General features: G+C 31.0%; 3 protein-coding genes across 5 annotated transcripts in view; 2 read left to right on the top strand and 1 right to left on the bottom strand.

Moving 5' to 3' along the window:
* Positions 1–2,195, top strand: part of LOC145334897 (uncharacterized) — a 159,721-nt gene extending 157,526 nt beyond the window's left edge. For both annotated transcript variants that reach the window (XM_080180516.1, XM_080180517.1), the window contains 4 exons: positions 510–875; positions 1,077–1,218; positions 1,507–1,592; positions 1,796–2,195. In XM_080180516.1, coding sequence (XP_080036642.1) covers positions 510–523 — 14 coding nt within the window. In that variant the 3' untranslated portion in view covers positions 524–875; positions 1,077–1,218; positions 1,507–1,592; positions 1,796–2,195. The remainder of the gene's footprint in view (positions 1–509; positions 876–1,076; positions 1,219–1,506; positions 1,593–1,795) is intronic.
* A 5,908-nt stretch (positions 2,196–8,103) lies between these two features.
* Positions 8,104–19,763, top strand: LOC145303910 (secretory phospholipase A2 receptor-like). Its single transcript, XM_080145573.1, has 18 exons — positions 8,104–8,215; positions 9,733–9,820; positions 10,885–10,926; positions 11,502–11,624; positions 12,806–12,910; positions 13,605–13,669; positions 13,738–13,822; positions 14,045–14,086; positions 14,611–14,736; positions 14,917–15,009; positions 15,090–15,160; positions 15,376–15,451; positions 15,626–15,688; positions 16,921–17,011; positions 17,272–17,351; positions 18,120–18,161; positions 18,692–18,753; positions 19,512–19,763. Exons 1-18 carry the CDS (start codon positions 8,156–8,158, stop codon positions 19,635–19,637), a joined length of 1,440 nt encoding a protein of 479 aa, XP_080001699.1. The 5' UTR covers positions 8,104–8,155; the 3' UTR covers positions 19,638–19,763.
* Positions 19,764–21,453: 1,690 nt separating this feature from the next.
* On the bottom strand, positions 21,454–25,067 carry LOC145335415 (uncharacterized). Of its 2 annotated transcripts, none has more exons than XM_080181160.1 (6): positions 24,968–25,067; positions 24,225–24,282; positions 23,579–23,626; positions 22,912–23,004; positions 22,121–22,156; positions 21,454–21,626 (listed from the first exon to the last, which is right to left on the bottom strand). In XM_080181160.1, exons 1-6 carry the CDS (start codon positions 24,987–24,989, stop codon positions 21,476–21,478), a joined length of 408 nt encoding a protein of 135 aa, XP_080037286.1. In that variant the 5' UTR covers positions 24,990–25,067; the 3' UTR covers positions 21,454–21,475. The 2 variants fall into 2 exon arrangements, with proteins under 2 accessions (XP_080037286.1, XP_080037287.1); XM_080181161.1 differs by having other exon boundaries at positions 22,912–22,995; positions 24,968–24,997.
* Between the last annotated feature and the right edge of the window lie 205 nt (positions 25,068–25,272).

Raw genomic sequence — 25,272 nt, 5'->3', positions numbered from 1 at the left:
TCGTATTATAAACGGCTTTCCGCGGATATAGAATGTACAATTATTAGATTAAAACCAGTTTTTTTTGTCCCCGAGGTGCCGAAGGCATGGGCTAAAAAATTTAAATGGTTTTTATCATATGATTGTACATTTCTATATTCGTAGAAAGCGGTTTATAATACGATGCTAGACATAGTTTTTTCGTATTGATGAGAACCGGTTCCTGTCCACCGGATTCGAATGAATATGAGAAAAAGTATATATTTTTACTTTTTCCACCAATTAAAATAATAATGCTTATACGTCATTTGCATGGTACTAGTGGATCTCAGAAACAATGATCTCCAAAGAGTTGTGTGTCTTATGTTTTAAGCGCCCTGTTATTTTGCAATATTCTAGCGGATTTTTATTTTTTTTATGATAAGGGATAAATATTGGGTCTGTACTCTGTATGTCTGTAGATGAAATAATAGTAGGTATCTAATCTATTAAACAAAATTTTATGAATACTTATCTATTTGATATTTCAGATCTGCTGTCATGATAAGTGGAAGAATTGATTGGCTGTGGTTAACAAACAAAACTAAACAAATTCACACATAAAAACTCATTTTAAAGAGAAAAAAGAAGTGAAAAATATACACACAGTGATCACATGAATTGTTACAAAAATGTGAGAAAAGTATAGAAATATAAGTTCTATATGAAGAAAAATGGTTTCATGTCCTGATTTTCCACCAAAAAATCCTACATATAAAAAAAAGTCAGATTTAATGATAATGATAAAATAATTCTAAATAAAATAAACATGGAAGTATAGTTATATTAACATTTCTCCTACAATTATATTAAATATGACTATAAAGATATATAAAGAAAGTAACTTAATTTTAATTGTAATCAATATTTTCATATTATCTCTATTAAATTATTTTGAATGGTGGAGGGGGGGGTGGACTGGTCGGCTATTCTGCGAGTGTGCCAAATTTTCTTTTGTTTCTTGTTAGTCAAAATAAATTTGGCATACTCGGTGAAGACATTCCCCTTCAACTAATGAATATAAAAATAAATTTAACAGAGATAATAAAATTATTTAGCTTACCAACAAATTCTTATTATAACTTGACATTTAGTTTTATTTGCTGCTGAATAATATTGTCCTTGTTTTAGTCCATTTATATTTATACTATTAACCAGTTTTTTTTTAAAGAAAATTATTAAATAGCACTGTTTATTTTGGTAGGAAATGCCGCTAATTTTATTAAGACTGGGGGAAAAGTTTAGTTCTACAAAGTGCATTTAGGCAGGGCGGGGGAAATTGGACAGTATTTTACACTGTTACCCAAAGTTTTAAATTCAACGACATCATTTTAATCCATTTTGAATGGTCTAAATCTATTAGTATCCAAACTTTTCAACCAATAGTTTTTATTAAACATGATTAATTTTGTGTATAACTAGAAATTACTAATATGGTATTAAAAAAAACCTCGATAAATGCACTTTTAGAACTTTCCTTGTTAAAAGTATATCAACTTTTGTTTGCTATTTTAAGCTCAAATTAAAAGAAAACACATTTAATTCATATTGAGTTAGTTTTTAGTTGTTTTATGGTAAATTTTTAAAGAGTAAAAATGGAGGGGGATATGCTTATTTATCGTGATTAAAAAATTCGGGACAACTTGGAATAAAATTTGAAAGGCTTTATTCACAGTAATCCCCCCACCCCCCGGAAACCGCCCTGAGATTCTTGATTACGAGAGCAATACATTTCTCCCTCCTTCTTTTCATACAAACAATATCAATTATTTTTGAGAGCTTTTAACTAAAAATTACCAATGTTTATGTTTTATAAACTTTTTTTGTTTTCTTTAAAACTCCTAAATTGCTTTGTGATACATAAGATCTTATAAACTGATGGATAGTAGACCGGGACAAACATTGATTTTAAGCGTTGCATAGGAAAATAATTTTAATGAGTTTTGGGGTTAAATTTTTGCTTAAATCTTTGTTTGTCCTTTTTCTAAAATAATAAACATTTGAAATGTCCCTTTTTAGAAAAAATGTTTATAAAAATAATAATATAGGACTCGCATATATATATAAATACAATTATTAAATATATATGTATTATTAATTATTAATATCTATATTTTAATTTGAATATTGCAGAAATAATTAATTACATCTGTTTATCAATAAATTGGGTATATGAGGATTTATTTGTATGTTATTGTTAAATTGCAAATCTTCTTTTCACGTCTTAAATGTTGGTTACTAGCGGCTGCACCCTTAGCATCCTGGGGCTGAACATTCGAAAGGATATTGAAGCAGAAAAATAGCCTAAATCATTAACCCGGACTTCTAAAAATAAAATACCAAAAAACGCGCGGCTAGAGCTAACTACACATGTAAGAACACACTTCTTTGTAGAATATATATTTCGCTTTATTCAAGCCTTCTCAATTCTAATTGTTTGAGAGTTTATGTACAAATATGTTAAAAATAAAATAGCCTAAAGCCATCACCTGACATACAAAAAGCTCCATAGTAAATGAGAACCTTATCGATTCAGCGGTTAGTGAGATCATTCGCTACAGACAAAAAAAACTTTACTACTCTATATGATAGGATACGAGCTAGTCCTAATTCTGAATTTTCATTTTTATGGGGAGTTGGGGGTGTCCCACCCCCCAAGAAAATAACTTAAAGCCACCACAGGACCAGTAGGTATAATTCCTGAAGATTAGAGCCCAATCGGTTCAGTGGATACTGAGATCTTAAGCTTCAGACAGACAGACATCAAGCTTCTTTGTATTTTAGATAATATATTATTAACAAAGGAAGGGTTATTTTTTTGAGATCTAATGTATATTATTGAGTATCTATATGAAATCCGTTTATGGCTTTGGTCCAAATTTTGATATAGTAGAGTGCTGGCTTTCTTCAAATTAAGGAATAGAACCATTTTCGTCGTTTAGAAAGGAACATAAGGTTTTGGGCATAAATCAAAGAAGAATCTATTTAGTATTATTAAATTTGAAATAATTTAAAATGTATGGAATAGAATAAAATCCGTTTTGCCTTGATAATCAGATGTGTTTTTACTTTAATTACTCCTAATTATTGCAAAAATAAAACAAATTATAATCTGCAATTAAATCTAGGGATCGTAGCCGCGCTTTAGCAAAAAAAACAAGGATTGCATCATCCATAAAAGTGAAGCTCTGAAACGGTAGGACAAACGGACATTAACACTTGTAGAGTATCAAAACTGAATAAACACAATATAAATTAATTAATATTAAAGTAAATTTGTTGAAAAACTGCTTAATTGCAGGATATTGTTAAAGGACATGCTTACATTTGTAGGACTTAAGTATAGAAATGTTTCGCTTTTAATATTGCATTTTGTTGTTATAAGAATCACTATTCCAAAAATCAGAACAAGCAGATAATTTTATCACATAAAAATTAGTTGTTAAAAAGGTTAAAAATCAACATGTTAAAAATAGACGTAAGGACATAGGATTATAGAGTTGCTACGCTTTTTAAATTGTACCTAACTACTACAGGAATCATCATGCAAAGTTTGGAATCAATACATAGGACAATTCTAACCTGTTTAAATTAACTAAAAGAGCTAACTGTGACGTACGGACGGACCGACGCTAATTATAGAAATGCTTCGCTTTTAAAATACGGATTTGATTGACATATTTAAATTTCCTAGTGGCTTACTAGCGGATGCACACCCTTAAATCTAATCCATGAATTATTTTATTTATTTTTTTATAAATGTGTTTATTTTTAGCACGCCCAGTGTGTTCTATAAAGCCTAGCACATTCCATAACTGATTCTATTGATATCCAATTTCAAGAGTTTATGGCTTTTATAAAAAGGGGTTGTGGCATAATATCGACATGCTATTTTTGATTTGATATGACAATATTACGTTGACTATATGTTTTTATTAAAGAGGCATCTTCATGGCTGACAAAATATCGATCACTTTTTGATTACTTTTTTTGGGGTAAGTACCCCTTTGATTACCCCTTGTACATCCTTGGCTGACATCATTCCAAATAATCAATCACCCAGGGATCTAAAGGGATCAGACAATAACCGATAAATTGATGTATTGTACAATTACATTAGGGTGGGTCGATTTTGGACATTTTATCTGAGACCAAAGCGGGAATTTGCACTTATACATTTTATAGATGTAATACACCTCTGGATGATTTAAAATTTGTCTTATCTTAATATATTTACTTAATTCTTAACAGTCGGGCCCATTGCCGCACCTTTATCGGTCAGGGGAGGGGGCGTTCAACGCCCCCCATTATTATCTCAGCTCCTATTAGAGCTAGATGGCTAATTTTTGTGCATGATCCCTTGTTGATAATGAATTTTCGACTATAAGTGAGTCAAAGTCAATTTATTCCTTCACCCTTTAATTTAATAACCTTTGTTTTTAGGTCCTTTTTTACTTAAAAATGCTGCAATTTTTTTTAGTTTTGAAGCTAGAAAAATATTTTTTCAGAAAATGTTTATCTTTATATCAATTCTATATTAGAAATCTCAAAATATAAATTTCGCTGTATTTGGCAGCTGCCAGCCGCCGCAGTCGGCGGTCTACGGGAAAACGGCGGTTAAGCTTTGTGAAAAATTGCGGCCACAGAAGGGTTTTAAAGATTTCTGGAGACCTGGAGGAAGTATTAAAGGTTTTTAATGAAATATCTTAACGTAAATATTTCAATACAAATGTATGGGCAATAGCAATGAGGTAAAAAATATGAACTGTAACCTTAATTATACTGAATACACATGATTAATTTTATCAAAAACACATAATTAGTTTATTGTAAACACATTGCTCCCAAATTTTTGCTATACTAAATAGTAGGCTTATATCATTAAAGGTAAAAAAAAGTTAAATAAATTTCTGATAAAAGTTGCTCTATCATAAATATCTAGATTTTCTTGAATTATCTGTTTTAGCAACTTTAAAGTGTCACAACTATAAAATTGAATTAATATCCTATTGTCCCCTCCCTGGTGATTAATACCTGATTAATACAGGTGTTGAAATGCACAGAAATTTAAGTGTTGGAAATTGTTTAGTTGTTTGCAATATCTAAGGAACAATGGTAAGATTTTGTTTTCAAAAAAAATTTATAATAATAGTTTAACATTTTGAATATTCTATCATTTTATTGTAATGAATAATTATCAGGATTCTCGTGTGAGAATATCGAGGCGAATGTCTTTTAATCTGCTTCAATCCATTTTCACAATTTTTAATATGTAGATATTAAGAGCACAGACTGTGTGGGTTCCTTTGGAATCATCAGCAAATTTTTTGGCAATGTCAATAATGATTACAGCTTCGTCTATATCATTATTGTAGACAATGAAACAGATGGGACCAAGTAAGCTTCCCTGAGGCACACCAGACTTCGATTCTTCCCAGTCAGAAACTTCACCATTCAGAACCAGTCTTTGTTTTCTACAGGAACCAGTATGTAATCCACTGCAGAACTTTTCCTTTTATTCCTTTAGTTTTATAATAAGCCTTTTTCTTGGTACTTTATCAAAGGCTTGGGTAAAGTCTAAGTACAACAAATCCATTGGTTTACCATCTTCGTCAATATTTTTGGACACAGTTTCTAAAAATTCCAGGAGATTTGATGTGCAGGATCTGCCAGGACGAAATCCATGTGACTAGAGTTAAGCAGATTGTTCGAATCCAAGTGGTTGACAATACTATCTTTGACAAAGGATTCAAAGAGTTTGCCAGGTATACTTGTTAGTGAAACTTGTATTTATATTTGCAGATTTACAATCTTTTGGTACAGAGATGGTTTTTCAAAAATGATCTTCAAAATTTTAGAGGTTATTTTCAGTTAAAAAACTGAGATTCCATTTGGGCCAGGTGAAGATCCATCCTTCAGTTTTTCAATTTTTTTTCTATTAATTTACCTTTTTCAAAATAGATATCTTCGATTGATTCAACATCAGCTTCGTTGATAGTTAGCAGATTTTCAGTATCTTCTTCAACAAACACGCTAGCAAAATATTTATTTAAATGTTAGCCAGTTTTTACTTCTTCGTGGATTAGAGGACTAACAGTGCTTTTTTTAGTATTCAATTTACATATGTATGCATAAAGTTTACGTGTGTTACCTTTATCAGAGGCAATTTCTTCTCAACACTTTTTTCCGCTGTTTTACAGAGTTTTTGGACCAGTTTTTCTTGCTTTTTTATAAGCAAAAAAAATCCAGAGTCTTCGTTTTTTTCTAACTGCTTGAAAGCATTTAGTACTCATCCAGACTGGTTTAGTTGATTTTCTTCGGATTCTGAAAGGAACATTTTTTTCACACTTGCATTCAATTTAACTGTAAAAAGTGTTTAAGCCTCTTCAGTTGAAATGTCACGTAGTTCAAGGTCCCAATTATAACTTTCTAAATCACTATTTATCTGATTAAAATTAGCCTAATGCCACTGTGGTACTTTTTGTGAAGTTTCATTGTGAAGTAACATTAGTTTCAATCATTATTATGTTATGTCCACTTTTACCAAGTCTGCCTTCACATCTAGCAGAAATAATAACACGTGGCAGATATGTAAGCACTAGGTCTTAAATGTTCCCTTTTAAATGTGTAGAAAAGTCAATAATTTTATTGTAGTCTTTGGTTATCACAACGTCCAGAAATGTTTTGCAGGTTGAGGAGCTTGAAGTAAAACTATTCCATTCAATATTTGGGCCATAACATTCTTTTATGTAAAAGATTGATATTCTAAAGGTGTAAAATACTTTAAAAGTCCTTTATTTTTATTTCCAAACAATTGAGATAATCTAAAGACAAAGACCCAATCTAAATCGGTCAAAAGGAGAAAAACCCGGTCATGCTTTTGGTTAGAGAAGTTATATATTTTAGTAAGAGAAAGTTGGTTATTTTTTCATTTGATTCGCATAATGAGTCAGCTATAATTAAACCTATTACTAAGGATAACGCTTTGCTAGGTTAAATCGTGTAATTTGAAGCACATGAAAAAACATGCATTTAATAATATATAAGTCAGCTATGATTAGTTGATTCCTTAGGATAGAGCTAGCTTTGTGTGTGTGTGTGTGTGTGTGTAGCCATTGTTTCTTAGTGTTTGGACCTAAGTAGTCATGGAGAAGGACGAGACACTTTTGTATAGCCACTAGGGCTATCAAGCTCCACGCTCAAGTACATTATGCCTTAACCCGCTGTCTCAAGGGAGCTACTCCTTATTACCTCACCCTTGCCGAGTATGGCAGGTGTCCCAATTTAAGTCACCGTAATGAATGACGCTCTCCGCAGAGGAGCTTGGGATAAGGGTTGTACAGATATTATGTATGTGACTATTAAGTATCCAAACCACCCAATAATCTCCCTTCTTACACAACCAGGGGAAGTTGCGCGATTGTATTCAACTGAGAAATTCGAGTTGCCACATGGGGACTAGAACTCGAACTCTCATCACCGTAAATCAGTGCGTTACCACTGAGCTACGACGCCCCTTTAGAGCTAGACTTCGAGAAATTATGACCTCAGAAAATTTCTGAAATTATATATATTTTCCAAACATTTTAAAAGTAATATTCCCCTTTATTTAAATAAGATTGTGAAATTTTGGAGAAGCTGACTTACTTTAATTTATCAGATTTAGCTTGGATAGAAATAAAGGAAATATCTATCCAGTATGGCTTTGAAACAAATTGATATCTGCTCGATTAGAACCGAGTCTTAGTCATACTGAAAATCATGTATAGCATCGTATTACAGAAATTTCTAGGAATATCACAATAAAAATATTAAAATTTAAAAAAGAATTGTTAGCTAACTAAGGTAGTAAGTTTTTTTTAGCTGAAGCTTAAGATTTCAATAACTACTGAACTGATTAAGTTCTCCTTTCAAACTTCATGTAGAACCTAGAATGGTTATAGACTATTTTGTTTTTAAATTTTAACCTTGTTTTAGGGTATTTTTTGCCTCCCATTAAGTACAGGGCCCCTAGATGCTCTTGGGGTACTGTCGCTAGTATAAGGCAAATAGCATATAGCTATTAACATATTATTTTTAGAAGTTCCTGATTTCATGGTTTCTTCTAATTACGACCAGACCCAAGATATCTGAACAAATGTCATCATTAGACATCAGATTTAAAAGGTTCTTCAATGACATCAATGCATTTTCACAGGTACTTTTAATTTGGTCAAGATTTATTTTTTATTGTAATGGAGAACCATATCGGTTCAGCTGTTATTGCGATCCTTCATTATTTGTTTAATTTATTGCTTTACCTACCTACTTGTATGTATAATAGATCATATTATATAATTCAAATACAGTTAGTTATTTTTGTTAATTTGAACAGATTATAATTGTTCTATCGAGTTTTAACTTTGCATGGTGATTCCTGCAGTAGTTAGGTACGATTTAGAAAGTGTAGCAACTCTATAATCGTTACCAGAATGTCCGTACTTCCATTGAAACAAAATTTGTATGTGATAAAATTATCCGATTGGTCTAATTTTTGGAAACTGATTCCTAGTACAGCAAAGTACAATATTATAAGCGAAGCATATCTATAATCAAGTCCTAAAAACGTAAGTATGTCCTTAAACATTGTCTTGTATTTAGGCAGTTTTAAAAAAAAATACTTACAATTTTGATTCGACATTTATACATTTGTGTTCTGATTTTTCAGTTCTGGCACTCTACAAGTGTTAATGTTCGTTAGTCCTACCGTTTAAGAGCTTCGCTTTTATGGATGTTGTCATCCTTATTTTAAAAGTACATAGGTTAAATCATGGTAAAACTTAGCATTATAAAACTGACCTTCAAAACAATTATTGTAAAAATTCCACCTGTGCTTTTCCAATGCAATGGGTAAAAAGTGTATAAAGTTTAATTGATTTTAATTTTAACAAGGATGACAACATCCATAAAAGCGAAGCACTGAAACGGTAGGACACACGGACAGTAACACTTGTATAGTATCTGAACTGAAAAATCGGAACATAAATGTATAAATGTCGAATCAAAATTGTAGGTAAATTTGTTGAAAAACTGCTTAAAAACAGGATAATGTTTATGGACATACTTACATTTTTGGACTTGATTATAGAGTTGCTTCGCTTATAATATTGTTCTTTGTTGTCCCAGGAATCAATATACCAAAAATCAGATCAAACGGATAATTAAAACACTTAAAATTAATTGTTAAAAAAGTAGAAAAATCAACATGTTTAAAATGGACGTACGGACATTCTAGTAATGATTATAGAGTTGCTACGCTTTCTTAATCGTACCCAACTGCTACAGGAATCATCATGCAAAGTTTGAAATCGATAGGACAATTCTAACATGCCTAAATTAACGAATAAAAGCTATCTATCTCGGACGGACGGACGGACGGACGGACGGACGGACGTACGGACGGACCGACCCTAATTATAGAAAAGCTTCGCTTTTAAAAACTGTAATGACGAAATGCAGAAAATCTTTTCCAGTATGGCTTTGAAACCGATTAACATCCAATGGATTGGAACTGGTACTAAAAATGTACAATCATAATATTCAAACCAGTTTTGTTAGCCTTTGCTTTCAGCATCCCGGGGCTAACAAAACTAGTTTTAATCTTATAATTTTACATTTTAATATCCGCGGAAAGCTGTTAATAATATGATGCAATAAAAAACTAATTTATTACAGGAATTTCTACCAGCTGAGGTGCGTCTAGGTACTAACATACTGTTTGGTGATAGATCTGTGAGGCGTAAGAGAAGTATTATGTCTCAAGGTAAATAAACATTTTTATTTTAAGGACTTGATTTTAGAGATGCTTTGCTTATATCAATGTAACTTGTTGTAATATGAATCAGCATTCAAAGATAAGATATAGAGGACAATTATGTCACATAAAATATTGTTGTCAAAAAATTAAAAATCAGCATGTTTTAAATATACGTACAGACTTTCTGGTAACGATTAAAAAGTTGCTACGATTTCTAAATTGTATTTAACTGTTACAGGAATCATCTTGGAAAGTTTGTAATTGATAGGATAATTGTAGCATGACTAAATTAACGAAAAGAGCTAGCCGTTCCACGCAAAAAGCTAAAAAGCTAACAGACGTACTTATGCACAGTCCGACCCTAATTATACAGTGTGTTTTTTTTATGAGCACTTTTTTGAAAGCAATTTTACCCCACTTATAGTTATCAGAATTTAATGATTAATGGCTTATTTTCTTCGTTTTTTAGGGGAAATTATGAAACAACAAAAAAAAATTACAGTTTTTGTTGAAAAAGTACAGTAAAGTTGAAAATTAAAAACTTAGGTGTCAACATATAAAAATGGTTCTAGCGCATTTTTCTTTAAAAAATGGATTTTCTGTAGTCGACTTTGGGGGGCCAGTTCTCCCTCCCTGGTTGAGATATGACCTTCAAACTTTGATATGTTCTAGTACATGTCCCTAATAGTATCTGTATACATTTAGCTCTATATCTCAACTTTGAAGTGTTTAGCAGTCATTCTTGCAAAAGGTTGATTATTTAAGCATAAGAAAAATGCGCTAAAACCATTTTTAGATGTTGATACCTAAGTTTTTAATTTTCAACTTTACTGTACTTTTTCAACAAAAACTGTAATTTTTGTTGTTGTTTCATATTTTCCCTTAAAAAACGAAGAAAATAAGCCATTAATCATTAAATTCTGATAACTATAAGTGGGGTAAAATTGCTTTCAAAAAAGTGCTCATAAAAAAAAACACACTGTAGAAAAGCATTGCTACTAAGAAATATATTCATTTTACTTCTTAATTAATATTAAACACATTATAAATCCAATTCTTAATATTTTAAGGTGGCAGGTGTGGAAATGGATGGACTGAGAATCCCATAACAGGTTACAATTTCTTTAAAGAGATCACGAAGCAATTTTTTTTTAATGCATTTTTACGTTTAGTTTATGAATAAACTTATTTGCAAATTCATCAGCACTTTAAACACTTCTTGCACACATTTAAAACACAAAATTAAATCATAACTAATTCTACTAACTTATCATAAACATTTAAAGGGGGAAAGAGGTTAAACAATTGTATGTCCCCATCCTGAGGACCCTGTGACGACTTACAATTGGGTCTTAAAATATCCATCAATAGCATTGGTAATAATAACACAGCCAAAAGAGCAGAAAGCAATTTGCTAGCAGACGAAAAAGGTCCTTAACAGGGTGTCCAGTTAGTTGTCCGGTTATACATCTTTACTATATATTTAATAACCAGCTTATAGCAACAATGAAATTAATTAGGAAAAAATCATGAAACTAATGCGTATTTCAGCTGTCGTTGGGGGACAACACATAGTAAAAATTATGACCTTTCCATCTGCCACCCAAATATTATCTCAGATTTATTTCTCTTTTTAGTTATACCTTAATCATGTTTATTAATTAATCTAACCAGTAATTTTTTTTAGGATTGTGCTACAAAATATTATACCCATATACCTATTCTTGGTATCAGGCTAAATCCAAATGTGCTGGCTTAGGCGGTCAACTTCTTTCAATACGAACAAGACAAGAAAATGAATTTGTCAAAGGTATAAAAAATATTCATAGGTAAAATATGTAATGATAAGATTTCTTTGAATTACTTATCCTAATATAATAAGGGTTCCAGGACATACGCAAGAGTCCCAAACGTCAGAGTGGACAAACGCAGGAGTGTTAAAACTTAAAATATTAATTTTATTAAGTATTTCTATACATATTAGGTTAGGATATGAATGAACAAATAAGCCCCCCGCAGGGGTTAGGCATTTAAAAAATCTATAAGATGCTCTAAAATAGGTTAGTTTAGGTTTAGTGTCTACTCCGACGTTTGTCCACTCCTACGTTTGGGACTCCTGCATTTGTCGTAGGACCAAAACAAGGATGACAACATCCATAAGTAGCAAAGTTCAAAAAAATTTGAATGGATATCGGGAAATAAAATTGGAAAATCACGAAACCTTTAAGATCACGAAAACTTAAAAATCTAGGAATCTATCTAGCACCGCAATCAATAGACAAATCTTAATGAAACTTCATGGAAATATGTAGAATATAAGCATATTCATTTCCTGATAATTTCAGCCGTAAATCCTGAATAGGAGTCGAGAAAATCAAGAAAACCTAAAAATCTAGGAATTGAGCTAGCACCCCAATTAATAGACAAATCTTATTTAAATTTGGTAGCATTATTTAGAATATAAAATTAATTAATCCCTGAAAATTTCAGCTCTTTATCTTAAAAGGAATGGAGATAACCACAAAAACTTGAAAATCTAGAAATCGATCTAACACCCAAAATACCAGACAAAACAATGTATAGATTAGATGGGCATATGGCATAGGAATCTTCACTAAAAATTTCAGCTGTCTATCTTGAATAAAGCTGAGAAAATCACGTTTCCCCCATAGAGTTACGGACGGATGGACGGACGGACAGAAAAAGTGAATTATAGAGTAGCTTCGCTACTAAAAAGGTTACTGTGTGTACTGAAGGATCTCACTAACTGATGAACTGATATGTTTCTCCTTTAAGTGTAGCTTCTCATATGTCTTGTGGGGGGATATAACTATTTTGGGGGAGATTACTACCACCCTTCCATTGACCCTAGAAAATTTGTTTAAATTTTTTAAAAACCTAACATGTAAACATAGTGTTGACTACCTTCCCCCCTACCTCAGGTGCCCAACCTTGGACATGACACTACCTTAAACTTTAATTATTAACCAGAGCTAATGGTGCCCTTGGTTGAACTTGAAGAGAACCCAATGAGAGGATTCTGGATGGGCGGAGAGAAGGTTGATAACAGATGGCAATGGACCGATGGAACTAATGGTAGCTACTTTGGTTTTATTTGCTAGAAACAAAGTATTAATTTCTAAAATTAAACTTTAATAATTTTAATAATTCTGCCCAATTTAAAAAAAATCCCCAAATATAAGAGTCAGGAAGTGTTTTATTTTATACCTATATTTGAGACAAATTTTACCACACTGATACCTCCAATTTTTAACATTGGTAAAAATGGCTTGCTTCATTGCTTTAAGATCAGATCTATATAGGAAATACATGTCTATGGGTGAGCTAAAGTTCTTCAAACATCGAATGTTTAAAACTTTTGATTTAAAAACATATATTCTATTCTGAAAAATATCTACCTAAACAATAGTACTATTAATGTCAAAGAGGCAAGGGTGTTTTATTTCATCTTTCATGGTTTTCTAATCCTAATTGGCTTGTATATTGGGCAGTAGAAAAATCAGATACCTTTAAGACGAGTTCCTACAAAGCTAGTCTGTAATGAAATCTTAACAATTTAAAACTTAAATGATTTATTTACTTTTAGAACAACTGTAAGTTTTTTAAAATTAATGTACAGTCTCAATTTTTCCTTTTCACAAATCTGCTCAGGAGATTTTTTGATAGATTTGCTAAGGGTTTTAACCACCATTAAGGGATTGCATAAACACTCCCTTGAAGTCTTCACCAGGAATAAATTTCTCAATATAACTAAAAGTGATTGTTACAGTTACTTTCTTTGACTGGCATGTTGGTCAACCTAACAACCTGAATTTCAATCAAGATTGTTTGGAGGTAAAGCAAATTTTATTTATTAATGCAAATATTAATACAATTAAAACCTATCCTTTCTTTTTTAATAGATGTGGTGGAAAGATGGAAAGTTAGCTTGGGCTGATCAACATTGTGGGATTGGTCCTTGGACAGCTGTTTGTAAAAAATCACCAAGTAAATTTTCATTATTTTTCTTCCTTTTATTTACTTCTGAAATTATGCTTAAAAAGTATAGATTACATTTAAATAGTGCATTAGGGTATTTAAACTTTGTAGATATGTCAATTTTTTACTCAATTCCTTTAACCTGAAAAGTAAAAAGAAGGTTATGAAAAAGTGTTATATTGTATGATATTTGTTCCTTTAACTAATATTCGCAAGACTATATTTATTAAGCTAACAGATGTAATGATGGATGGACAGAGAATCCAGCAACAGGTAAATCTAATAATTGGTAGGGTTAGGCTGGATACTGAGTATCCGCCTAATTATTTGTATAGAATATCCAGCTAATTTATAATTTCTGATATCCAGCTGATTTCTAATACTGAATATTTGGTATATAGCTTGATAACCAGATTTTAAAGTAGAAAAAATATTTTTTAATAAAATGGTGTTTTATTATACAAAAAAAGGTTAAAACTTAAAAAATACTAAGTAACTATTAAGTTGATCCTACTTCATTATATCCATAAGTGTGTAAATCTGTCAATAAAGCTTAACTTACTTATTGCTATATTGTACCAAGAAATTAAGAGATAATGTTTGTGACTGTTTGTTAACAGGGATTTTTGTTGTAAAATATAAAAGATTATATTGCCAGATATCCGGCCAGATAGTTTCAATATCCAGTATCCAGCCAGATTTTAGAAATTTACAGATATCTATACCAACCCTACTAATTGGTAACAATAATTTTTTCATGGTTGATTCATTCATTTGCTGATTATATGCATATACAGAATCCTGCTACAAAATACTGGAAGAGAGATTAAGCTGGGAAAATGCCAGATCAAAATGTGCTTCACTAGGCTATGGCTCAGACCTTGCTTCTGTACACAACAGCCAAGAAAAAGATTTCATCAGAGGTCATTAATTTATGTAGATGATACTCATGTAAAATATCTAATATTATTTTGGGAGGTAAATTTGAACATGACTTGATTGATACTTGACAATATTAGCATATTTACACATCTTTCCTATCTAAAATATTGTGATGTAGAGTGGAACTTGTAATTATTTTTTCAAATGTTATTTTATTTTAGATTTGTTAAAATCATCAAATAAAACTTTTTATTGGCTTGGGGGAAGTAACATGAAGGTGGAGGGTTCTTGGGAATGGGTTGATGGTTCTAAAGGTAGGATCTAAACATTTTATTTGTTGAGAATTATAACTTTTTTTTATAAATTTACTGGCAAATAGAAACTTCAATTACAGTGACTTTCACTGATTGGTTTAACACTCCACCTCACAGTCAACCAGATGGTGGAATTGAAGATTGTCTTGTGGTATTATGATTACATTTTATTTTTAAAATTGTAAGGCATTATATTTATCATCTGATTATTAAATGCCAACAAATTTTCATTTAAATAAATGATATTATTCTTGATTTAGACATTAATACTATATTTTTCAACCCTATGTAACCATTTTAGGAGGTGAAATAAAGGTTATTAAAGTTCTTTTTAGTTGTTGTAGCTGTATTACTTTCAACATTCAGGTTGTTGGAGTTTGGGGTTGGAAATGGGCTGATTATAGATGTACCAACAAGGTCTTCTCTGTGTGTCAAATGCCAGGTTATGTATGATTATCAAGTTAAGTCTTAAATAATGTAAGGCCAAAATACCCTATCTCATCTGCTTTGGATACACTGAGATTGGATGATAGGGGTGAAGTATTTAGTTTAAATGGAAATAGTAATTTTATTATTAATAATCACTAAAAATTTAATTATTGAAAATGAAATTTAGCTGATGCATTGTTTGTAAATATCAAAATGTCAAGATACTGTGTTCATATTGGTCCTAACAAAAGTAAGAGCTTACTTTTTATTTGAAGTCTGGGAGTTGTTTTGGGACTTTTAGATTGCTATTTTTTGAAAATCTCAAATCATTTTTCTCCTTGCATTTTTCCAATTAGGTTTTTAAATTCTAAGAGAACATTTTTGTACACGGTGTTTCAGAAAAAACTGCGTTTTCCGTTTTTCTGACACAACCAGAAGGAATACAGAAAAAATGATTATATGTCCTTATTCTCTGTAAAAAAGTACATCAAATTTATAACAGGTGTTTTTCATTATCTCTAAAAATACGGCCTCTATGATAGGTACATAGTTTCCAAAAATGCTTTATGTGAAAAATGTTGTGCAAGAAAAATTAAAATAACTCTTCTATTATGTAAAAAAAACCCGTAGGATTTCAATATTAATTTAGAAAAAGGTATAAGAAAAGTACCTTAATGAGTTTTAAAGGTAAAATGCTTTTTAGCTCCTCAAAAAAGCATTTTTAAGAAACTGCAATTTGTCATTTTTTCACATTTGTTGATTGTGATGCATTTGCAGTAAAAGAATCTTCTTTAATAACGTAGGTTATAGTAAAAAGAAAAAAACTCCTTTTTATTTGACAAAAAAATCTCTAAAGACAAAAAAGTTATTAAAGTTTGATTTTTTTTATTAAAGCATTTAATTACAAATTATGGATAAATTTATGGAGTTTATATCTTAACCTGTCAATCAAATTAAAGGATTATAGGAATAAATGAGGGGTGGGGATTTACGAACATGAGCAATTTTTAAGGCCATGTTTCTTAAGTATACAAAAAGAAAAACTGAATATTTGTTTTCAGTGAGGGAATTTTAAATGAATTTTTTAGTGTAATTGGTTGAAAATTGTATTGGCCGTATTAAGATGTTGTTTTCAAGTGAATAAATTTTTGAAAACCAACCTTAAGGCACAAATTTCTACCAGAAAAAAGCATCATGCGCATCTTTTGAAATATTTATGCTTTAAAATGCGCCGTTATTTTCAGAGATATTAAAAAACACCTGTAACAATTTCGATGCATATTTTTATAGAGAATATTGACATATAATTATTTTTTTGTACTCCTAATGGTTGTTTCCCAAATTTGGAAAACGTAGTTTTTTTTTAAACGCCCTGTATATAAAAGAAATTTGGAATTGACTTTTGGATTGTGTAATCTTAATTTTTGTGCATATGAATTAAGCTGGAAATAAATTTTCATCTAATACCTAACTATGTTTCAGAGATTGTTAATAATTTCAAACAAGTGGATGTACAAGTTGCTGAAAGCTGTAGAATTGCTTGTGCTAATGATGCAACCTGTCATCAATATTGGTAAATAATTATTCAAAACTGATTGATATCTGCTGGATTAGAATCATTTCTCAGCCATACTGAAAATGAAAAATTATGTATAGCATCGTATTAAATCCAGGTTTCTACGAATATTTAAATGTACAATCATAAGATTAAAACCAGTTTTTTTTGGCATCTTGGGGCTAAAAAAACTAGTTTTATCTTAAATTTGAATATTTTTATATCCGTGGATAGCTGTTTGTAAAATTATGCGATAAATAACTATTTATTACTTTCAGGTGGGATTCTCAAACTTGTAAATTGTATTCAGCTAATTATGAGGAGAGTGAAGATTATGAGAATGGATTCTGTATAGAGGGTAATTTCTATTTCTTAGACTTTTGTATTTGAGAATACTTTTTATAAAGGTGGTAATTTTTTTCTTCATATTTTCTGTAAAGTTGTGCATTTAGTCAAATGCGCTTATTAAGTCATACTGTTCTTAATTATGAACATTTCATATACATATATGTATTGATCTACTGCAGTTCAAGGTAAAATATTGCTGGTAAGCAATATTTCCAAAAATCTATGAGTTTTAAAGGCTGCTAGCTGCCAAACGGCTGAACGTACAGATCATACCCGCACACCATTTTAAGCGGCATAAGAAGGCCTACAAATAATCTGGAATAGCCAAGATCCAATTATGCACAGGGAAAGCTTCACTGAAGAAAAAACGCGTGAAATAGGTCTGCGAGATAATTATGCATTATCGATTTATGGATATTCCAGATTATTTGTAGGCCCTCTTATGCCGCTTAAAACAGTGCGCGGGCATGATCTGTACGTTCAGCCGTTTGACAGCTAGCAGCCTTTAAAATTAATAGATTTTGAAAATATTGCTTACCAGAAATATTTTACCGTGAACTGCAGTAGATCCATATGTATACATTTGGTCAAAATTAAGCGCATTAAGTTTGAATTAATAAGCGCATTTGACTAAATGCTAAAACACAACTTTATGGAAAATAACCATCTTTATGCAATTCTGAGTTTAAGAAATGATTCCAAACTTCTATCATTTTATATTTAAGAGTATGAAAATTTTTAAAAATTATATTAAATAGAATTGAATTAATAATTTCAGAAAGCTCAAAACAATGTGAAAATCTTGGATCAGGACCAATGGGAATTATTCAAATATGTACAAGAACATAATTAAGATTAATAATAAGATTTTAAAATTTAGTCCAAATATTTCCAAAAATCCTTTTATTCGAATTTAGATAGATTTGTTATGCCAAGGTTTACATTAATATTTTTCATCTAAGTATGTTTAATTGTAACTTATCATTTATCGAAGCTACAATTGTCACTAAATCTTCAATATAAAGGGGACTATGCACAAACGAGAGCAGGTGAGAGCATTGACATTTCAGTATTTTATTGGTGAATATACTAGGTTTACGCTTAAAATATTTATATCGACTAAAAAGTTTCACTAGGGTTAAATATGATGATATTGCGCGAAGAAATGCTTTTTAATAAAAAAAAAAACATGGTGAAGCTTAACTTTTTTTGTCGACATAACTATAATAAACATAAAACTAGTATATTCCCTAAAAAATATTTAGGTTCACTACTGAAAGGTGCTTTGAATCACTTGCTCTCGTTCGTACATAGTCCCCTTTGATGTACATATTTTTGAATGATAAAAGGTTATAACTTCTACTATAACTGCTACAGCATCAGGCAAAGAATGCATGGATCTTTGCTATAAGGTAATAGTTATTTCTCTCATAGTATTATAAACAACTTTCCGGGGATACAAAATGTACAATTATAAAAATAAAACCAGTTTTTTAGACCTGAGATGCCAAAATCACGGACTTAAAAAACTACAGTTATAATCTTATGATTGAACATTTTTATATTCGTAGAAAACTGGATATAATATGACGCTAGACATATTCTTTTCATATGGATGAGAACCGGTTCTAATCCAAGGGATATTAATCGGTTTTGAATGAATACGAGAAAAATATTTCTCATTTTTATTACACTTCAATAGCCACAGAGAAGGAGACATAGAACTGTAAGTCACATTGGTACCCAATAATTTATAATCAATCTTACTCAATGGTGGGCTTTAAAATATGGGTTCTTTTTAAAAAATCTGATCGGTTTGTTCAAAATAGCTTTGTCCAAACATTATAGCCAATAAAATTAATCTATAGATGTGGTAATTTTGTTTAACAGCATTGATTATTTTTGAAACATTTACAGTGAATAAAATTTTGTTATAATTTTTCATATTTAAAAAAAAAATTCTCATAAAAAATATTAAAAGGGTAATTTATTTCTCGTAATTCAGTAAAGTTAATGTTGGTTTGTAGTCAAATGCGTTTATTAAGTCAAACTGTTCCTAATTATAACCAAATGTATATATTTAAAATGGTCGATAATTAAGTACAGTTGGACTTAATAGGAGCATTAGCTACAAATGCTACAAAAACTTACCCTCTTTATTAATTTGTAGAACACTGAACAGTGTGAATATTGGAATTGGTCCCCCCACACGGCAAACTGTGAACAATACTATACAAAGATAGAAAACACTGCTGGCAATGGAGCTACTGTTGGAAAATGTTATGGAAAAGATTAAGAGAATTGGAATAAAAAACAAGATAAAATTTTAAGCACAATTGTAGCAACAAGTTTTCAATGCACCATTTATATCTATCATAGTTTCAAATCTGAATTTTAATTTTTTAATAAATCTAGTGTGGAATAAACATAAAATCAATATTTTGTTATTATTTGTATAGATCATCTAAGAGAATCTAATATATTTAGAGAAATATTAGAAAGTTAAGGTTAGAAAATTTTAGGTGCAGTCACCCAAACTATTCCTTGACCACCGAAAACCCCTATTTTTTTTTTTTGTAAACCGGACACTACCCCTTCAGGGCTCTACAAATGTTAAAGCCTCTTGAGTTATAGGTTCAGTTCTTGAAAATATAAAAATACAAAAGGTCCCACAGAATTTTTGTAAGATTGTGCTAACATACAATTTTTTAGAGTAATGCAAATCATTACAATATAAAGTATTTAGATAAGATCAAAATACAGAGATATTCCAAATTATTTATTCATTATCAATATTCCAAGGATATACAATTATTAATGATATATTTTAAATTTCAAATAATAATATAAAAACTATAGGTATTATATAATTCCAGCCTCTACAAAAAAAAAAAACATGTTCACGGTCGTGCGGGAAGAGGTTTAAATACCCCTTGACAAAATTAAGGAGGACAAAACCTGTATTGTCCTGTTGTGACGTCATAAATTTCGAAATAGGAGAACGGAAGGGGGGAAGAAAATCTCTTCAAAGAAGATGGGGTTCAACTTTCCCTTTGCCATAATTTATGACGTCAGATGTATGTACATTAAATTCATAAGCCAAAACATAAAAATATGTTTATAGCAACCCTCATGTTAATTAAGGGATTTGTGAAAAATACTCATGGGGTTGAAATGATTTCAATACATTCTCCTGGCAATATTTTAGGCAATACTTATAACTTTTTGTTTAATATAAACATTAAAATCAATTATAAATTTTCTTATATAAGCACATTTATAAGATAAGCTTAGTAATGGTTTTTTTTGTCTGATAGTGCCAATAAATCACGGAATATGACAATCGTAAGAAATTGTAAGCTCTATCTAATTCAAAGCAATTTTATTTTGTAAAAATTAGTTTTAGTTATTTTAGCATTAAATTAGTAGCTGAAGAAAAACAACCGTCTGCAAACTTTTAGGTCCTTGGAAAAGTGGGACAGGTAGTAATCTGAGTGTACATCTATACTATAGATACAATTTTTTTAGATAACAGCAAAGTAAGACGGATACACGTTAATAATAGTATACTATGGAATCAAATAGCACAGATCCTCTAGAGAAAATTTTGTCATTATGGCTTGTTGTCTTTACTCTCAAAAAAAATGTTTAATGTAAGCTTTTTATAGGTTCTATAAAAAATGACGTCATACTGGTTTATTATTGGTCAATTAAGATAAATGATGGCCTATTAATGGCCATTTAAAATAAATACTGGCCTATTATTGGGCAATTAAAATGTATACTAGCCTGTCATTGGTAATACAGCCTGTGTATTGGCCTATCATATTGGTCATTTGTATTGTATGAGTTAATTTTTTATAGGCACTATAAAGTGTTTCGATTTATTGACAATCCCTGCCAAAGCTTCTATTTTCATGAACTTAAAATCTACTTTAAAATGGATGCTGTGAGTATTGGTGCAAAAAATATGACGTAACAAAAAAAATTAGCCAATGAGAGTCCACTATAAATTTTACCATTGTTCAATAACGGCCTCTCATTGGCTATTTTTTTTGTTACGTCATATTTTTTGCACCAATACTCACAGCATCTTAAAATGTTGCAAATTGTTATTGATAATGGTTTCATTTCTTATTTAAATATTCTGTAAAGCATCTCTTTGAAGATTTGTTCTTTTTCTTTTTCAGCGTCTCTACTGTTTTCAGTATGATCTGCAGGTTCCCCGCAGTTTACACAATTCTCAAAGAAGGTTGGCATCAAGTAGTTGGCTCTGTACATACCTCTGCAAGTATACACATTACCCAAGGTGGGAAATGGGACATTGGGATGTTTATTACACTAGTCCCCAAAGTTTTATAATAATGTTTTCTTATTTGGTAACGTAACAATTTTGGAGGTTTTATTGATTTTTTTTTGTTTGGTTTATTTACTAAGATGAATGTCCAAACCACTAAATGTAAGCTTAAGAAGGGGTAATTTTGTCTATAATCGTCGATGATGTACCTCAATTTATCGGCCGTTGTCTTATCCTAATACACATTACCTGGTGCACCTAACCCTAACCCGCCTTATTATTTAGATAGGTCACCGAGGGTATAAAAAATATTGGTTACAAAATTTAAACACTACACGACCAATAGATTTAATTTGTTTTGAACTAAAAAATAAGATAAAGTGACTTTAAAAAATTGGGTGTTAGTGTGAATTTCAGTCCCATGTCCACTCCCTCCCTGAGTTATTAAAAATTGATTTTAATTCTGTAAATAAAAAGTTTACCTATACATTGAGGACTTGTAGAAATCGTCCTTGTCACTAAAATCCAAGAAAAATCAATAGTTATTTATTGCTTCGTTCGTATCAATATTACAGTTTTCTGAGGTTATAAAAATGACAATTATAGGAATAAAACAAGTTTGATATAAAAAAGGACAACTCTAAGATAAAATCCAGTTCTTTTCGGCCCGAGATTCCGAAAGCACAGGCTAAAAACTGGTTTTAATCTTATGATTTTACATTTTTATATTCGTAGAAAACTGGATATAATACGATGCGATACATAATTTATCAGTATGGCTGTGAACCAGTTCTAATCTATTCCTTGAAAGATAATTTAAGTAATTTTACGTTTGTTTGTATAAACTGAGTGGCTGATAGAGTTAGACATAATTTTTTTTAAAAAATCCTATAAAAATTGAAGGGGGGTTTTAGTGCTTTCAAGGAGAGTTCACCCTACGCCACCTTGATCATACTCAATCTCTATGGTTAAGTAAGGTAATTACATCCATTACTCGTTGATTGCATGACCTTTGTCTATAAGTCCTAACTGTGCATGGTAATGAGTTTCGCCTGTTATGGACAAGGCATTCCCCCTACTCTAACTATTTTTATCGTGCAACTGACATAATAGCAGTAGGAACCATTTTTAATGTCTTTATTTATGACGAGGTGTCGGGCCGAGATTCGAACCGAACACTTTCCCGACAACGAGCAGATGCGCTACGTGTTGGTTCCACAGTCGAAGGTTTTTTTTCTAATGGTAGCGCAGCCACTCTATATTAAAATCTTACTTTGGACTGAATGCAAATCTTCTGGTGTGCATGAGGGGTATGGGGATACCAATAGTTTCCTGGGAGGAGTCTCCGCCCACTGACCTTAATTTACTGAACAATTTGGAATCAAGGCAGATATATGTCGCAGGGATAGAACAATAGACGATAATTAAAAGCCAATAAAGCAAACTGTCTTTTTTTGCCGTACTTACGCCTGAGAAATAAAGCTTTTTGCAGTGCCTATAAAAAATTAGTCATATTAGAATAGTCTATTGTTTTTAAAAAGGGGATAACTTTAAAAAATCCGAATTATGTCATATAAATGGACTATTCTAATATGACGTCATTTTTAATAGCCACTATAAAGAGCTTCCCGGGAAATTTGTTAAAATAACTGAAAATTAACTTTTTTTATTACAAAATTGTTTACTATGCTTGCAGTATAATGATACTGAGTTACACCTGTTTACGGCCAAGGCATTAATTCTATTGATTCAAAACTGAAGCAGCTTATACAGCGCCTTATAAAAAAGACGTCATACAATACACATGACCAATGATAGGCCAATATACATAGTAATTAACCAATGGTACAATGTTAACTGGCCTATCATTGGTCATTTGTATTGCACAACATCAATCTTTATTAGGACTAAAAATTAAGAACTAAAAATTTGAAATATACCTTTCTTGTCTGTCTCTTGTATCTGACATTGGTGGATCTGTTAACATTCTAAGAAGCCATTTCAATTTATTTGGATCATGGAAAGAAAACGAAGTAGCGGATTTCGTCGTATTTTCACGGTAGCTTTTCTAACATTTCTAGACCCTGTTGGGAGGCTCTAACCATGAGAGCCTCTTTCCTAACCCTGCGGGACAATCGTTACCTAACCTAACCTAAAATAACAAATCGAAAGACCCTGTGAAAATAAGATGTAACCCGCTACTTCGTTTTTTTCGGGAGGGGTAAAGTGGTTGGTTTTTTAGCCAGCTGCTAGTATTAATTATTACAGTACATGATAATATTGTGCAACATCCAATGATTTTAAAAAGAAAAATGGTTGCTTCACCTACATACTTGTACTTAACTGTTACAGGAATCATCATACAAAACCTAATTTTACGATTAGAAAATTTTATTATGTACGGACCCTATATAATTGTAGAAAAGCTTCAGAACTACAAAAATAGAAGCAGCTTATGGCTCCCAGTGAAAAATGATAGGTCAGTATACATTTTACCATTGGTCTATTTAGATATATACTGGCCTATCATTGGTCATTTGTATTATTTAACTCTGTAAGCCCAATTATTTTAGAAATTAAATCTACCTGTGTTTAAATCTTGGAAGAAAGATTGCCATGTCAATTGTCAACAGAAGAACAAATCCTGAATATTTGTAGTAATTTCTAGAAGGAAAGGAAAAATGATCTATGTTTTACACTAGTCCCAATATTTTTATAATATAGTTTCCTTATTCATTGGCTGAACAACTTTGGGGATTTGAATTGGTTGGATTATAAAGTTGAATGTCCAAACGTTTCAACAACTAATTGCAATATCTAGAAGGGGTAATTGTGTAATGTGTATTAACATTGGTGATGTATATCAATTTATCCGTCATTGTCTTATCCCCTTATATTCCTGAATAATTTCCCTAAAACTTAAATCAATCTTCATCTGATTTTAAAAAGTATAAAATTTAGTCTCTGAAAGCTAATGGGGGAGGTAAAATGTCTGTCAGTCCGTTTGAATGAAATGGAAATACCTCGGCTGCTATTAAAGCTAGATAGCTTAAAATTTGTTGAATATTCCCTGTAACTATAAGCATCCTGTATATAATTTACCTGCCCCGTCTGTCAGTCGGTCATGCTTCAAAATACAAATAGTATTCATAATCATTTATTAAGTTTCCGTGATTTTCTATAAATTTATCGTCCTTTTCTCTATTAAATTTTCTTCTCCACTTTTTATGATCCATGAACATCTGCTTTATTATGCACTTTGTCCGCTTGTCAACTATTAGGTATTTTTTGTGCTTCGCTATTTATGGACGTCGAAATACTTGTCTTACCTATTAATCCTTTGGCTGTCATTGTAAGAGTGTCTGAATTCTCAATAAATCATCAATTTTTATATACAACCTCTAATCACCACACATATGTTCCCACAAAATAACTTAGAAATTTTTACTAATCATGAAATTAGATGGCTATTTGACCATTGAATATCTAGACCTATCAATTGTTAAAAGTTTAGTGATATCATAGGGGAGATATGACAAAAAAGAACAAAAACTGGTTGGGGAAGAGATGGGAATTAAAAGGGATGGGAAAGTAAAGGGTGAGAAAAGAAATAGTTATTTTTCGCATTGTTTTA

Source organism: Acartia tonsa, chromosome 13 (genome assembly GCF_053477335.1).
Source record: "Acartia tonsa isolate MP-2025a chromosome 13, ASM5347733v1, whole genome shotgun sequence".
Classification (NCBI taxonomy): Eukaryota; Metazoa; Arthropoda; class Copepoda; order Calanoida; family Acartiidae; genus Acartia; species Acartia tonsa.
The sequence above is the reverse complement of the archived record's forward strand: the minus strand, read 5'-3'. Positions and strand labels throughout refer to the sequence as shown.

Bases quoted from the DNA above. Each gene is read 5' to 3' on its own strand.
- LOC145303910 (XM_080145573.1), top strand. From the start codon at position 8,156: ATGTCATCATTAGACATCAGATTTAAAAGGTTCTTCAATGACATCAAT. The intron at 11,625-12,805 runs GTATAAAAAATA...ATTATTAACCAG, and splicing joins AGAAAATGAATTTGTCAAAG to AGCTAATGGTGCCCTTGGTT. The intron at 12,911-13,604 runs GTAGCTACTTTG...TGATTGTTACAG, and splicing joins ATGGACCGATGGAACTAATG to TTACTTTCTTTGACTGGCAT.
- LOC145335415 (XM_080181160.1), bottom strand. From the start codon at position 24,989: ATGACAGCCAAAGGATTAATAG. The intron at 24,283-24,967 runs GTAAGACAAGTA...ACAAATATTCAG, and splicing joins GACAGCCAAAGGATTAATAG to GATTTGTTCTTCTGTTGACA. The intron at 22,157-22,911 runs GTAAGATTTTAA...CTTGGATTTTAG, and splicing joins AGATTTGCATTCAGTCCAAA to TGACAAGGACGATTTCTACA.